The sequence below is a fragment of the Passer domesticus genome, chromosome 3 (assembly GCF_036417665.1).
Source record: "Passer domesticus isolate bPasDom1 chromosome 3, bPasDom1.hap1, whole genome shotgun sequence".
NCBI classification, from domain to species: Eukaryota; Metazoa; Chordata; class Aves; order Passeriformes; family Passeridae; genus Passer; species Passer domesticus.
In genome coordinates this window covers 114378987-114395581 of record NC_087476.1, presented here as the reverse complement: position 1 = coordinate 114395581, position 16595 = coordinate 114378987, and the positions used below count along the sequence as shown (strand labels likewise).

The 16595-nt window shown below is 45.3% G+C and overlaps 1 protein-coding gene across 1 annotated transcript in view; it reads left to right on the top strand.

Moving 5' to 3' along the window:
* Window positions 1-1844: 1844 nt before the first annotated feature.
* ABHD12 (abhydrolase domain containing 12, lysophospholipase) overlaps window positions 1845-16595 on the top strand; it is a 34995-nt gene continuing 20244 nt past the window's right edge. The window contains exon 1 of the mRNA XM_064415278.1: window positions 1845-2260. Coding sequence (XP_064271348.1) covers window positions 1872-2260 — 389 coding nt within the window. The 5' untranslated portion in view covers window positions 1845-1871. The remainder of the gene's footprint in view (window positions 2261-16595) is intronic.

Sequence of the window (16595 nt, the reverse complement as noted above, 5' to 3'; positions counted from 1 at the left end):
TTTCTTTCTAGCACGGAGAAAAAGCCAGCTGGTATTAAGACTCACCCCACAAAGACTGACTTGCAAGTAATTTTCCTTAATTGTCCTCAGCAGTAAACTTCACTTTCAGAGGATTTATTACAGCTGAGTCTATCCCCCTTGTTCCAAAGCCCTTGGAGCAGCTTGCAATTCCCTCCTCAGAGCCCTACACTGCCACTCCCAAGCCCCATACAGCCTTTGCTTTTGGAGTGACCACCACTCATAATGTACCAGACAAAGCTCCTGACAATGCTCAGTTGCAGAACTCAGTCTTCCCAATGAGACCTAGAAAATGGAACAAAATCAAATGGACAAGAACACAGCCCTTTGCTGCTCAAAGCATGCAAAAGTACAACCAGTCTTTCTGAAAGCTTGGCTTAAAATTTTCACAATTATGATCTTATCAAGACAAAATTTCTGAAAATCTCAAATGTTAGAAGAAGCTTGTAGAAACAACATAAAACACATAACAGTTCATTACACATTGCTTTCTGCTAGTTATCTGTAACTGCTGGATAGTACAGCCTGGTATTTTAACAATTGCTTCCTCCTTCTTGGTTCGGTACCTCCTGGGATTATTTAATTTATGTATTTCTCTGGAATCTGGGGTACCGGATCACTCGGCAACAATTCAGAAGAAATGCTTCTCATGCTAATTAGTTTGCACACCCACTCTTTCTCTTCTTACGGATCTGTGTCTTTCTTGGGCTCGTGGTGGCCACAGATGTAATTCCCTGACAGAATTACATTTCACCCAGTTGCAGTTGATTATAGGACAATTACTAAGTTGGCTTTATTAATTTCTTCCTTGCTTCTTTTGGGAGTTTTGCCAGGTGTCTTTGTGGCCCATAAATTGTGTCCACTATCAGCGGGTGTCCTTTTCTCAAATTTTTGTTAATGTCCATAAATTGTGTCCACTATCAGCGGGTGTCCTTTTCTCAAACTTTTGTTAACGTCCATAAATTGTGGCCCATAAATTGTGTCCACTATCAGCGGGTGTCCTTTTCCCAAATTCTTGTTAACGTCTCCCTAGATCTGAGATCACTGAAGCACCTCAGAGACCTAAACCTTAACAAGGCAGTTAACTTGTTTTTCTAACACATGGAAAATCAGCTTTCTTGCTGACTAGGCTTAAAAGTATAGGAAGATCAAACATCTAAGAACTTGCTTTTTTAAGGAAAATTTGATATATTCCACACCTTGCAGCACCCGCACAGAGCCAGGGAAGCTCTGTAACTTCCTTGCCTTGCCTGTGTGGGGCCTCTTTAGGCAGAAGCCAAATGAGGATGTGCTTTCAGTGGTATCATAACCCTTCTGTGCCATCCCAGAGCCTCCTCCCTGTCCCCGTTTCCCCTGCCGAGTCTATCAGCAGCGTGGCTCTGACTCTCCCCACATCCCTGAACCAGCCGGGCCGTATCTCCGTGCGCACTGCCGCCAGACCCCGGTCTCACGGCTTTTCCGGACCAGGCGGGGGCTCTTTCACGGCCCCGCAGAGCTCCGGCCCTCAGCCCCGGGCTCTTTCACGGCCCCGCAGAGCTCCGGCCCTCAGCCCCGGGCTCTTTCACGGCCCCGCAGAGCTCCGGCCCTCAGCCCCGGGCTCATTCACGGCCCCACACGGCTCCGGCCCTCAGCCCCGGGCTCATTCACGGGCCCGCGGAGCTCCGGCCCTCAGCCCCGGGCTCCTTCACGGCCCCGCGGAGCTCCGGCCCTCAGCCCCGGGCTCTTTCACGGCCCCGCGGAGCTCCGGCCCTCAGCCCCGGGCTCCTTCACGGCCCCGCGGAGCTCCGGCCCTCAGCCCCGGGCTCTTTCACGGCCCCGCGGAGCTCCGGCCCTCAGCCGCAGCCCACAGCGAAATGGCGGCCGGGCTCGTGCCCGCAGTAGAGATGGCGCCGCGGCCGCTCCGAGGCGGGGATTGGCGGGGGCGGTGGAGGGGCGGGGCGCGGGGGCGCGGCCGGGGGCGGGGATTGGCGGGCGGCGCCGGCGGGGCGGGGCCGGGCAGTGCCGGGCCGGGCGCGCGGGGAGCGAGCGCGGCCCCGCTCCGCTGCCGCCGCCGTCTCCGTCGCCGCCGCCGCCGCCCCCGCCCCGGCATGAGGAAACGCAACGAGTCGGTCACGGTGGAGCATGAGCGCGCCGCCGCCGCCGCCGTGCCCGGGCCCCTCGACAAGGGCTGCAGCCTGAGGCGAAGCCTGCGCCTGCCTGCCTCCGCCGCCGCCGCCGAGGGCATGAAGCGACCGCTGGGCAGGTGAGCGCCGCCGGGCTTTGTTATCCCGGTGTCACCGTCTCGGCGGCGCCGGGAGCCTGCCGGGCGGCGGGACGGCGGGTTTTGCCAGCTGAGGGGAAGGGCCGAGGAGCCCGCGGGACGGACAGGTACGCGGGCCCGGGATGTTGCCCGGCTCAGCCCGGCTTTCCCCGGTTTTCCCGGTTTCCCTGTGTGCCGGGAGGGCAGGTGCCGGCCCCGCCGTGCCTTCCGTTGTCGGGGCAAAGGAGCGGTCGGAGAGCGGGGCGGGAGCGGCAGCGGCGGAGCCGGCCGGGGACGGGAGCGGCTTGGTGTCCGTGCCTGGGCGCTCCAGCCCCTCACGGAGCAGGCAGTTATCCCGAAAAAAAAAAATGGCTAGCACGGAATCCTTCCGTCACAGAGCGTGTGTGGAGCAGCAGGGCCCTGCAGGTAGGGTGTCTGCGTTTTTGGGAAGGAGCTGGCGGCTGTCAAAGCGATCTCTTTGCCCTAAATGAACCAGATTTAGGGGGCGGTAGGAGAAGCGGACACGCGTGGCTGTTGGAGGGAGTTCAGCCGTGGCGTTTTTGCCGGGTGTGCCAACGTTTTTAACGTTTTGTGCATGTTTATAGCGGGGAAATGTTTGTGTACCTTTCTAAAAAGGCTGTAATAGAAGGTGCTTATCACCTGGACCCTTGATCGTGCCGGATTTTGGAGGGATGCAATACACGATGGAGACTTGCCTCCCTGGCTCTTTGCAGCTGCGAGTCAAGATACAAGCTTTTAGTTTCCCCTAAACCAGTATGGTGGTGTTCTTTGTGTTTTGGAAGTGTGAAGAATGTGTAAAATAGCTGTGTGGTTTGGGTAGCTGAAACCAGAGTGCTGTGCTTCAGCAATACATCAGCCAAATTAAAGGAAAAAAAAAGGTGCTTATCAGTGCATTTCTAGTAAATGAGCTATTGTGGATGTTTCTCTGCTAAATTTTCAGAGATTTTTTTTTGTGTTCTCATAGACAAAATTAGCATTTGAAAAGAGCCTGTGGATACTTGTCATGTTCGAAGACGGAGGCTTTAAAATGTGATTTCTCATATTGGGTAATAGCAATTTAATTTTGTGCCCTGGAGGTAAACCTTTGGGATGCTGTCACTGCTCTGTACATGTTATGACAAGCTTTTGGTAATTGAAAATGGCGCTGAGTTGATCTCTCAGTTTCCATGACTGTGCAGTGGATCAAACTGCGACAGTGCTCTCCTTTTATAACATTTTGAAATTTGGCACATCTCTTTGTCCAAGTGGATGTCTCCTAGACCAGTGGCACTCGAATGATGGCTTGCTGGCTTCTTCAGCATTATGAATGGCACTCAAGCACCTTTCACTCAAATGGAAATGCTCTGTCGGTGGTGAGCATTGAGCAAGCCCTAAGAGCACTGAGTGCAGGCTGTTGGCTTGCTCTGGCAGGCAGGTGCTTTGTGGATCCCAGACACAGCACAGCTGTATTGCGAGGGCCAGGCTAAAAATAGGGAAAGCACATCCTGTCTGCAAAAAGTGTTCTCGCATTTATTTCTCCATTTACATGTTTGAAAATGGTCAGCAGTCAAGCTTTCCCCAGTTTGCTCCATGTTCCGCTTTTGAAGCCTGTTTCAGAAATTCCTGAAGTCCTACATGGATTCTTGCCCTTCCTCCCTGCTTTCTGGCCCCCACCTCCCCCCGTCCTTTTTGGGTCAGGTACTATATTCCACACAGCAATGTTTCTCAAACTCGTGACATTATAGGAGAATCTTGTTTGAAACTGGCTTTCTGTGATGGATTTTTTTCTTTCATGCTGTCCTGTGTTGTCTACCTTTCTTATTGACTTTCAGTGGACCTTCTCTGACTTCCTCACCTTGTGAGCTTTCAGACAGTGGTTTTCAGGCAAAGTGTCTCTGTCTGGCAGTACCTTCCAGCAGTGTTTTTTATGGGGTAACAAACATATTGCTGAATCTCAGCGTGCAGGAAGGGGAGGTCCAGGCAGAAGAAGGTATGATGCCCAGAGATAAGGTTCTTGTCCAGACCAGTCACCCTGAGTCAGGTCAGACAGTCTTTTAGCTCCATATCCCACCGTTGGTGGACAGCAGGGAGTGTTTAAGGAAGAACATGGGGGTTTGCATGCAGTGACCTCCCCAGGGCAGTTACCCTGGCTGTGGTCAGTTATGTGGCCAACAAGTTGCTGTTACACCATCTAGATCATCATATTTTAATAGGCAAGGTCATGCTGTTATTGCAGCATTCCTTATACTGCTGGAAATAAGAGTAGTGCTTGATTGCTGTTCCCAATGGGCTACATCAGTTTTACTCCCCAGCTTGCCAAAGCTGTAAGGTGAAAATTCGGCTGCAAGGTTTCTGGGATGGTGGAGGTGGCATAATGTCTGAAATTGGAGATTTGTAGACTCTATTCTTAGCTTTCTCCTTGATGAAATAGTTAAAATCAGCACATGAGTGCTGTGTTGGAGGGGAAGTTGGGCTGTCTGCATTTCGTGCTGCTGTTCTTCAGCCTCTGCAGCCTTGGGGAAGCAGAAGCAGCACAGAGGTTTGGCTTCATCCTGTGGGTTTCCATCTCTTATTTGCAAGCGACACAAGCCACTGGCTAGGAAGGCAAACCAATCCCCAGCAGCGTGGCGTGGCTGCGTAGTTCTGCAGCCAAGGGCCGATCATGTGGCATATTCCATGGGTCAGGAGCTGCAGAGGCAGCTGTGTCTGGAACTGCAGCACTGACCTGCGGGCAGCAGGGCTGCTCCGTGCCCTTCTCCAGCACAGCTTTTCCTGCTCGCATCCAGCTCCTCAGCAAAGGCTAAATAGCACCCTGGGTGATGTTTATGGAATACAGTGCTGGATTACTACCGGCAGCAGTTTGTTCTTACGGCAGTGTTTTTGAATTTTACCAGCGCTGCGTTTGCCCCTCAGTTTTTGTTCAGTCATACCATCACAATGTGCTCATTCATCCAGGAGCTGAAGCTCATTCTAAAGAGGTGGCTGTGCATTTTGAGTGGCGACCACTCTGTTACAGAAAGTGTGTGCATGTGCTTCAAAGTGTAATGGAGATGGATATCTGATAAATAACATTTATGTGGCTTTGGCCAGTGTGTAGTGCAGTCAGTGTGGCTTTTAAGTGGTTTACAACCAGAAATGAACAAATATAGATATTTCCATTTTCTTCCATAGATAGCAGTAATATCTACTATGATGTTTAATTAAGCACTTTACAAGTTGCTCCTTTAAAAGTACATGATTTTTTTTTTAGAGGAGCTGTTTTGTCTGAAATTATTAAATGCAATAATGCAGTAAATAAAAAAAATAATAAGCAGTGCTTGCTTTTCCTGGTATATGTGTTTCGTGTGGATGGCCATTCCTCTAATATTTCTGTTGTGAGGCATTTTCCAGGTGACAGTGTTGGAAGTGCTAGATGGATATAAGGGTAGCATTGTGTTTTGGGTACTTGCTGTGACTCATTTTTGTGGTCAGTGGCTGTGATGTTCTGAGGAAACGTGTTTGAGCAGCCGTAGATGTAGAAAACCTTTATGTGGGAGTACAGAGGATAGAGAAAATCAAATGAGCTTAATACTGTCATTAGATACCAGAGCAAATTCTCCTATCTCATTTCTGCTGAGCCCTGATCTTGGTGATAAAAGGTCACATGCATGTTACCCTTCACTTCTGTGACCTCATGGTTATCTGATCCTCACTTAATCCCAATCAATAGTCAGACTATAGACCTGAAGTGTGAATTTTGCCATTCTCCTACAATCGTTAGAACTTGTTCCTGTCTCTCTCCATGCTGTGGAGCAATGAAATGCTTCAAATCCCATGTGTGTGAGCTTTGTTCCTTGATACTTCTGCGCTCTGCCTTGCTGGAGAAGCTGCTGTCCCTTTGTCTGTCCCTGGTCCCTTTGCTGCTGGAGACGCCCCTGCTGCTGGCACAAGTCCCTGCAAGGGTCACTTTTGGGACCCTTCTGCTGGGTGTCCAGCCTGTGCACCCCACAAGCTGGGTGTTTTTGGGCTGACACTACAATTTGGTGTAGTTCCAGTTCCACTGTAGCCAGCCTTGTTCTTGCTTGTTGCGGTGCAGCTTGCTCTTGGGAGGCAGAAGGTTGCTTTTACAGCATTTCCTGGGTGTTTTATGAAAATGCAGAGAGGTGCTGAAGGGAAGAGGGTGCAGCAGCCTGCTCGTGTCTTCCCCTGTGATGCAGCTGAATTTTCCTGGCACAGTGAGTGTGCTGAAGCGTGTCAAACGCGATGTGTGGTGACCCTTGGTGCCATCCTGCCCCAGCAGCTGAAGTGCTTCGTGCCTCCCCATGTCTCTTTGGATTTAACCAGTGGTATCTTCCCTCTGACAGAAAACTTGGCCATCTCTGTTATCTGCCCCTCTGTCTTCTCAGTGCTCCATCCTTATAGCTCTAGACCTAGCCTCCTTTCTTCTGATGTTACTTTTTTTAGAGGCATTTGCAGAGTCTTTTATGGTTATTCCAGTCTGTTCCATTGTAGCAGAGATGACAAATACTTGAATTGTTCTCCTGCAAGTTTTCATCAATATATTTAAGGGTTTTTTTTTTTCCTCAAGTGAATATTATGCTATTGTCTCTCTTAATTGCTGTCTTCAGGTTAAATCAGTTACTTGTCAGGCTTTCAAAAGAGGAAGGAGGCTGCCTGCATAGAGATATTTCATCAATCATGCTGCTCTCTCACCAATTCCACCTTCCTACTGGGTAGCTGCCTCTATTTCAGTTTTTCTTGAGCACAGTTCACAAAGGAGCTGTGAAATGGTTTCCAGTTGCTTGCCTGTTCTTTCTTTCATAGTAAATACAGGTTGAATCACAGTCCTTCCAATGGGTAAAATATGAAAAAAACACTTTCCTTTGTGTGAGGACTTTTTTTAGTGTGTGGGGCTCTTTTTTTGTTGTTGGTTGTGTTGGTGTTTTTTCTTTTTGTTGTTGCAGTTCTCTTGAAGAGCATGCACAGCAATATTTTGCTCAGATATGTCAAAAATGGAGTTGTGTAATTTTTTCCATGTGTATGTCTGCCTTTTTTTAAAAAAACAATTATTTATTTGAATGGTATTGCAGTAGCTCTGCCTCCTGTTTTGTCCTGTGCATTGTCAGCCATTTTGGCAGCTATGGCTGGGGAATGCCTCTGAATTGCTCCCAGGTTGCCAATTTGGGGCATTTGGTATTCGTTCTCTGCAGCATCTTTCCAGTTTGCTCATCTTTTCCAGCCATTATAATTCTCTTTCCTTGTGTTCATCTTCTCCCCACTCTTTCTCAATGACACATTAGTCATTTGGCAAAAATAGCAATATTCCCTGCAATGTGAGGAATTATTTGTTTTATTATTGTGGGTTGCTTTAATTTAACAAATTTTTTTTTTTAGGATTTAAAGATTTGTGAAGCCATAGTGTTGACATGTAGCAGTTCTGTGCCTCAGTGTGTTATTGTTACAGCCTATCTTTTATTCACCATTTTCATCACTGACCTTGGAGTTTTTTTTGGTGTTAACTAGGTGTGGTTTACTCTCTTAAGCATCCCTTGAGACTCACAGCATCCTCCTGCAGGTCTCTCTGTATGACCTAAAATTTCTCTCTTTGGATCCAGTGTACCCATGAGCCTCTCTGGATTTTCTGTAATAGAGCCCAGCATTTTTTCTGCTGCATCTGCTCTGTTGTGTCTTTTAGTCTCTGAGCAGTTTCCTCAAGTCCCCGTTTCTCACAGAGCCCTCTGCCCTTGAGCAGGCGTGTTCAGGCTGAAGAGAGTTTGCCCTCTGATTTTGTGTTGGTCTCCTTAAACTCCTGATTTCCTCGCAGTGCCATATTTCTGACATCATACTTGCCCTGGGTGCTTTGCTCTGATAGCTTATGTCTGAATTAATAATTACCATGGTATTGCTAATTGCTGCTACTTTACAGTACTTCCTACTTGGGAGCTGTATGAATTGCCTCTGCTTGTTTGATATACCTAAACTTCCCTTGGGTTTGGTAACTCCTGGGACCAGCAGGGCTTCCCAGTCATCTCTGGAGTGAAGGTGCCTGTGGAGATCAGGGTCTTCTCAGCATTGTTACATTCTCTTCTGACCTTTCTGGCGTGTGGTTGCTGAGCCAGAAATCAAGTTCTCTGCAGATGCAGTCACTGCAGTGAATCTGTAGGTTTTCTCCAGGATGCAACGTAGACGCGTTTCTTTGTGGTGAAAACAACGTTGTGGTGTTTTTATTAAAACTAATGATGGTGACATAATTTCCTCTCCAGAATCCCCTTTCTGCTGTATATTCAAGAGGCCTGGTGTACCCCAGCAGGACTTCTGCTGTATTTGAAGAATGCAGCCAGCTGAGTCTGGGCTCCTTTGAAAGGAGCAGTGCCTACTTAGGAGGCTGCAGCCAAGTTACTTTATCCTCCTAGGCCTGAAGGGCAGGTCAGATTATTTTGGTAATCATGTCAGGATGTGAAATTAGTGAATTCTACAGCAATTCACCTATAAAACCTGGGGTTTTGTGAGCTCAGTGGGTAGCTGTGCTGTGTCCTGTTGTTGGAGCTCCAGCAGCAGCTGGCTTCTGGCATGGGGAGTGAGTGACTGCAAGCAAGGGAAGTTTACTAAGGATGTAACGTGAGAGCACTATGTTAATGTAGCCGTGACTGAATCAGTACCACAAGAAGATTAAAAGAAAGTGCTTCAGCTGTATTAAAAGGGTAACAGGAGACCGAGGAGACTTTAAAGCCATTAGCCTGAGGTGGAGTCAGTGCAATTTAAATTGCAAGAGTTAATTTGAAATTCAGTGGAAGAAGATTTAACAGCTAAATATATATATATACTAAAGAAAGTAGATCTGTCCTGTGGAACGACATTGTCAAATGTACAGGTTTGTCAAGATTACAGCCTGGTTGATCAAAGTATCAGCAGTAAAATTGTTTCTCCAAAGCACTTGACTTTGTACTGGAGTTTTATTGGCATTGCTTGCGCTGCTAATGGAAAGTGTGATATCTCTATTGAAAATTGGCTCAATGGAGAGAGAAACAACTGGGAAATTAGAGTGGGATTGATGCTTGAGTTCAAAGGTGTGTAATTTTGTATATCAATCATCCAAAGGATGAGTTGGTTATCAGTTACTATTGATAAATGTGGGAGGAGGAGAGGATTGATAAGGGTTGATGGCTAGGGCAGTCAGCAGTTCAGAGCAGATGGCCAAATAGTGAAAAGGTCACCAGGACACAAGTAAAGCTGGCAAGATGATGGGGAGAGAGGGTAGGGTTGTAACAGGGGCAGGAATAGTGACAGAGTGTGGAGCTGTTCTAGGTAAGTCACCTCTGTAAGCTGTCATGTGTCCCCGAATATCCCTTACCCAGACAGTGAGGCTGCTGTCTAGGCTGGGGACTTTTGCCTTGCTGGCACGCATCCCCTTCCTTCTCTTCCTCTCTAAGCAGCTGGTGAAACTAGTGCAACACTTGGCTTCAGAAACCTGCCTCTTTCTCATTGAAGGCAATGCAAACTTTCAAACTGAATTTCCTAATTTTAGACTCTATCACGTGTCTTGATCATTCACTGAGCTAACAGGAACCATGACTATTTGCTTTCCAAATCAAAGTGTTTATTTAACCCAGATTTATTTCATGATTGTAACTCTTACTGAGAAATAGAGCAATAGAAAAGATTGTTAGACTAGAAGATTAACTTCTAAAATGCAAACACTTGAAAACATTTGAGATAAGTCCCACGGCTGCCCTTGTTCAAAACTATCTGTCCAATTTGTACCCACTTAAAATGGTTGTTAATTCCTCTTGAAAAAGAGATTAGTGTTGAGTAATAAGGGCCGTAAGGTTGTGTGAAGTCTCATCTCCCTTTTTGGTAAAAGTGTGCAGAATAAAGGATTTCATGTGGCATAAGTGAAGAAATGAATAAACTGAAGAATATGTGAATAACTGAAGAAATCCTTTAGGAAGGGTACTCTTCAGTGGCATTGTGCAAGCTCAGAGCAGAGAACAGAAAATGCATTTACCCTATCCAGAACCTGGTTTTTCTTCCCCTGGCAGTAAAGCTTCCCCTGGGGTGACTATTCTGAGACAGAGGAGCCTACACTAATGAGGATGATGTAAACTGGAAACTTGGAGTCAGAGCTTCCAGGCTGCAGCATCCTTGCTTGTGGAGCAAAGTGTGCTCAAGGTGTTTAAGAACTGAATAGATGTTAAGACTTCTTACAATGCTCAGGAAGGGAAGCCTGGCACTCTTTTCTCCCTTAAAGCAGTCTGATTTCACTTTTTGTAAAGTTTTGATTAGTTTCAGAGCAGCTTCAGGAAGCAGGAATAAAGCTGACAATACAAGTTTTATACTGCTGAATGTGAAAACTGTGAATTGCACAGAGTCATTGGAAATAGCCCATTCTCTTGTTCTTGCAAATTCAGCAGAAATGCAGTGACTGACCTTTGCTTTCAGTTTCCGATAGCCTTGTGCTGTCTCTTGTAAAGCATTATTTTCCCCTTTCACTACCAGAGTAGGGAGCACATTTCATTTTAAGCTTTGGCAGGCTGATGTTCAAGTGCTGCTTAGCACAGTTGGTCAGAGCACGGTGCTAATGACACCAGGGTTGTGGGTTCAGTCCCTCTATGGGCCATTTGCTCAGGAGTTGGACTTGATGATCCTTGTGGGTCCCTTCTAACTAGTAATATTATATGGGTCTGTTTTGTTTCCCTGCAGTTAAGTAAAAATTCCAATTTTTTTTTCCAATTTCACCTTGGAGTTTGTGTTTTCTGGGTTGGCTCTTGAAAGTTTTATAGTGTTAGCAATGGCTTTGGTTTTAATTGTCTTTAATTTCTTTAAGCCTTTGTCATTTTGGAGTTCTTTCCTCCACAAGACGACAGCTAGAGCTGGAATCCCCGAATAAAGCACAGATGAACACAGAAACAGATTAATCTGCCTGGCTATATGCAAAATGACCCGCTGTTCAAAGTATGTCAGGGCCAACAGCAGTTCTATATCTGCTCATACATCTGTTCTTTAGCTATGGCTGTTGTTTTATGGCCATGCACTGTTTGTTAAGCCTCCCTTTTTAAACGGGTCACAATTACAGAGAACACTGTGACTGCCAGCTGAATGTAACTGTGCCGGGCTGACAGTCAGCATATGTAATGTTTTGGCATTGTTTAATGTTCTTGTTTGCTTGTATGCTTCCAGTGGGGAACAGTTGGTCTATTGTAATCAAAATGTATTGCTAACTATGTGTTCTGAATCTAAAAGGTGGCAGTATCACTGCTAACACAAACACATTATTTTTCTTCAGGCTTCTGAGAGGGAATGGCTTCTGATCTCTGCCAGCAAAAGTAGAGCTTTTTCAACTGGAAAGTATAGGCTGACCATTTTCATGTATTTGGAAGGAAAAAATGTCTACAATACACAAATTAATCTTTTGCTCAGGTGATGTAGATGAAAGCCAGGGCCACAGAGCCTGCTGCTAGTGGTAATTCTCAGGCTGTGTGGCTGCCTCACAAGAACTGCTATGTGAAAAGATGATTTCGTGCTTACAAAGTTGTGCTGCTTGGAAATACAGATCTGTTCCCTCACATGTATCCACAAGAACAGAGAGTGAACCTGGATTCTTGTTCTTGCTGCAAGGTTAGCACACGCTATGGTCTGTCGGGTTTACAGCGCGTTAACAAGTGGTAATTGGTGGTGGGGGAATTGGCTGTACTGTGTGCTGCCTCAATTATGATATGCATTCAGCAGGCAAATGGCTTTAAATGCAGGTTAGGAGCTGTGGTGGAGCATTATGTGTCTGAGCTAGTTCTGCTCTTGAACCTCTGCTTGTGCCCCTTGATGCTCCTCCCCATGAAGGTGAGTGTGGTTGGGAGAAATGAGAATTCCCTGCTCCAATAAAAACCAGACTCGGCTGGTCTCAAGCTTCTGTTTTGCGCTTCCAGTTGTGTTTCAGTCTTTTGGTGTTTATGTTCTGGTTTTACCTCTTTCATTAGCACACAGCTAATGTGTTCCCCAGCTCATGGAGTAGTGAGAGGGCTGTGCCTTTAATATAAACCAGCTGTCAGCTGTGAAATGAGTAAAAAACTTAAGAATTCAGTAAACACTGTGGAGGGAGTGTACTTGCCACCGCCGTTGTATCTCAATGCCAAGCTCGACTAAACTCTGATGTGGGTGACTTCAGATTTGATTAGTGTCAGCAGCATTGCTGGTGAGCTCTGGGGAAAGTATGTCCTTAGAATTTAAACGAGGGCTCCTACCAGAAAGGTTTGGGCACAAACAAAGCGGCTGCTGCAGGAGATGCATTCAGGAAAAGTCAACAACCTTAAAGCCCTAATCCCCAAGCCTGCTCTTCTGTTCCAAAAGTAAATTGTTCAGTTGCTGAGGGTTTAATTATTTGCTGTTTGCTACATACTTAAAATGACAGTAGCATCTGCCTCTTCTTTTTTAAAATGTAGCTTTCAGGTTAATCTTGTCACATGCAGTTCACACTAATGCTAATACTGGTGTACCCAAACATTGAGAAATAACATAGTTGCTGCTTAGGCCATGCCGTCAGCATACATTTTAACTAAATTGGTGCTGTGTTGCCAAATGTTCAGCCCATTCTTGTCTCCTGCTCTGTGAAACATGTAGCTTTCATGCAATTGGAATGTTGTTATCAAGACTGATGTTCCAAGCTCCTGTTCTTCAAAGGATGTGCCAATGCATAGTGATTTAATCAGACAAGTTGTGTTATTACTGCATTTAGGGCAGTCAGCTTAGACAGTGGTTGTGAAGAGGAGAGCCCAAGCCATGGCGTTGGGAAGGGATGGGGTGCTGTGGGGGGAAAGTTAGATGTTCCATGTCCCTGTCCTGGTAAATGCTTGTGAGAGCCTCGCTTCATTTGTTCTGCATTTTGCAAGTGTGTTCCATGGACAAAGACCCATACATTACCTGCAAGCTGCTCTGTTATTTCTGCTCATTAATGCTGTACACTGACTTGCCTTTCCAAACTCCCTTCATGGGCTTGTTTTTGTTTCTCCTGCAGCGCTCCGAGTCCTGGCATAACCTTTGCTGGCATTTCAGGGCTATCGACCTGACCAGCAGTGCTTTCCTCTTACCCTGAGTGCTGATGCCACATTTCCCCCCCTTGATGCAGCAGGATCTTGATTCTTTCAGGTCCTACCCTGATCTGTCCTTCTTCTCCTAGTTGAAATGTGGTTATGAGGGTCTCAATAGCTGGAGCTTCATGGCCCCTCCTGAAAAAATTGAGATGCTCTCCTTTACTTTGCAGTTATATCTCTTGGAGGGACAGAGCTAAATCCTTGACTGGTTAGATGCTTCCTTCTTGCTGCTTACTGTTTTAAGTTAATACTTAACCACTTGATATTAATCAGAAGGAGGCACAGAAGCAGTCTGTGAGAGGGGAACAAGGTAGTGAAGTAGGGGAATTTGGCAGCTTAAAGTTTCAAATCTCACCTGCATTCAGGTGGGTGGAACAACACTGAAGCTCTTAGCCCAACCAAAAGGAGATGGTTTGTAGGCTTGTGGGAATAGATAGTTTGCAATAAAGGAGGGAAAGGAATGTGTGTAAGGCAGCAGTTGTACAGTCTCTGTAAGCTGATGCCATGGCCAAAAGAAAATGTCCTGGAGGTTTTTTCTTTGGAACCTTCTTAGGTGTTTCTACCACAGGTACTAAAACATCTCTACAAACTTACCTATTTTAAAAAAATAATTGTATGTGTGTTTGCATTTATCTGTTACAATGCTGGTGCAGGGTTGGGTCTTTTCTATGATGAACTTCTTTTTGTGGCCCCACTAACCAGCTTCAGGCTGTGTAGGTGTGGGAGTGAATGGAAGGTGGGATAAACTGCATGGTTGGCTCATGGAGAGCTTGGCAAATGAACTGAGCTAACTTCTCTGACTGCAGGTGATGTGGGGGGATTTTTAAAGATGATAGAAGTTCCAGAGGGCCTAACTGAAAGCAGCATCAGTAGTCATTTGACTGATGTTAGATGGGGCATTTTTAATGGAAAACAAGGGGTGAGGTGCAAAAAGTGCTGGTTAGCATACAAAGTATGTTGTGGTTCTGTTTGCTGACATGCAGCACTTCTCTGGAGCTTTCATAGTCTGTGATACTGCTATAAACAGAGCAATAAGTTAGTGCTTATGATAACTTTCTGCTGTGTTTTAGATGTACAACATCCTAATCAGCAAAAAAAAAAAAAATTCTGTAATAGTAGCAAAGAAGAATAAATTTCAGTAGCCAGCAGTGTTTTTTATTGTTAGAATTGTTTGTTAGCATTTGACAGGAAATTCAAAGCTTTATGGGTGTACTGACATCTTGTAATTTCTCAGTTTTGAATTTTTTCCTCTGTTGGGGCATCTTTACTTTCCATCACTGATGGTGGTGTGTCTGTTGAAAAAATAATCTGTCACAATGTTGTGAGAAACTTGAAGGTACAGCTTGCATGTTTAAAGAGATTATCAAAAAGCTCAGCTTGCTTTTCTTTTGTCTTTTTGGTTATTTTTTAATGACAACGCATAGGCTTTAAATTTGTTGCCTTTCCCCCACCTTATTAAGCCAATTATTCCTGTTAATTTGTCTTTTAATTTAAAGGGAGATAGCAGAACATCCTAAATCTTTGCTTCTGGGTACAGTCAGACTATGGAGTGCTGTAGCTTTTCTGGGGCCGGGTCTCTGCTGATAGAGGCTTGAATGCCTTGCTTCACCCTAGTTTTTAAGGCAAATATTTAAGAAGATTTGCTTATTGTTTTTATTCACCTATCTCTCCCACTTTTCCATTGATGCAAATAGGAGCATTTAGCAGCTTTAGCCAGATTTTGATGTTTGGGTAGCTTTTTCTGTTTCTGTCCAGGGGGCAAATTATTCCGATTTCTTTGTATTCTTGTAGCCTTCTTATTTTCTGTGAAAAATCACTGTTCAGTGAGAATGCAGCCAGTCTGATCTGTTGCATGAACCTGGCAAACTTGAGCCCATTCATCTCAGCTCTGGGTCACCAGAGGGAGTTTGTGAAGCGTGGGCTGTCACAGTTTGCCAAGTGTTTGTGGGAGGAATTAAGTGGACAGCTGTGTAAGGTAGTCTGTCTTTTCTAGGATGAGGAGAAGGGACCAGGTGAATTTTTGGGATCTTTTGTAGCCTCTTTGCTGTTCATGCATCTGTGACATGACTAAAACAGTCTCTGATTTAGAATGTTTATTTTAAGTCAAGTGATGAACATTTTGAATGCTACAGTGATGAGAGCAGTAGGGTCAGGTATAAACTTGCCTGTTGCATCTTCTGTACCTTTGATGGCATAGAATAATAGTATACCTTTTATTAATTGACTGATACTTCCACACAAGAGATCCAACTACTCTTAATGCTTGGGTTTTACATGCAGGTGGATTTGTACTTGAATTATAGAAGTTGTCAAAGAAGAAATAAGGTACCTGGACTTTCCTACCTCATCCCAATAGCTGAAAGATCAGACTGTCTTTTGTAACATCAAAAAGCAAATAATGTCTTTCACAGATATGGCATGTGTCAGTAACAATTAATTCCACTGCTGGATGCCTGAAAAATTGCTGAGTGCTTTATCCTTATAAAAATATGTTCTGCATGGCTCTGTGCAATAGAGTACCTTCATTATTTTGAATAAGTGATACTTGTGTTTTAGCCCCAGCTGTCAACTCAGCACCATGCAGCTGCTTGGAATAATCACATTTTAAGACTAGTAGTTGTCTTCCTCAGTAATCCAGTGATTATTTAGGAAAACAAGCACCATCACTTTGAACATCCCTCCTTTCCTACTTCTTTGCCCAGCTGTGTATGCTGATCCATGATGCCATATGGTCTGGAACATCCCTTTGGTCAGCTGGGGTCAGCTGTTCCAGCTGTGTCCCCTCCCACCCTCCTGTACACCCCCAGCCTCCTTTCTGGTGGGGTAGTTTTTGAAGTTTAGTTTTTGAAAGGAAGACTAGAATATTTCTTCAGAAAGAGCAAAGGTTCAAGATTTTAAGGAACTTCTTGGAAGAGATGGCAAAGGAATCTAGTAGAGGTAATTTTCTTTTTATTTTCCAGATCTTTCCAAGAGCAAATTTTTCAGGAACTGGTTGAAACTAAAATTCTCTGAGAATGCAGCTTACCATGCAGTTTTTGTACATGATATTTCAGTTGTTTTATGAAACAAGTTGGGGGGGGGCGGGGTGTGGTGAAGAGCAATGCCTTTACATTTGTGTCTTGTTTCCAGGATTGGGGTTTGACCTTTTTTTAGATGTTTGCTTAATCCCTAGAATAGGAAGATGTGTTTGGAGGATTTGATTTTTCTCTTTGTGTTGTTTTGCAGCGAACTCATCGTGTTAAAGGAATCTTAGTGCCGAAGGGAGGGATCAGTCACTC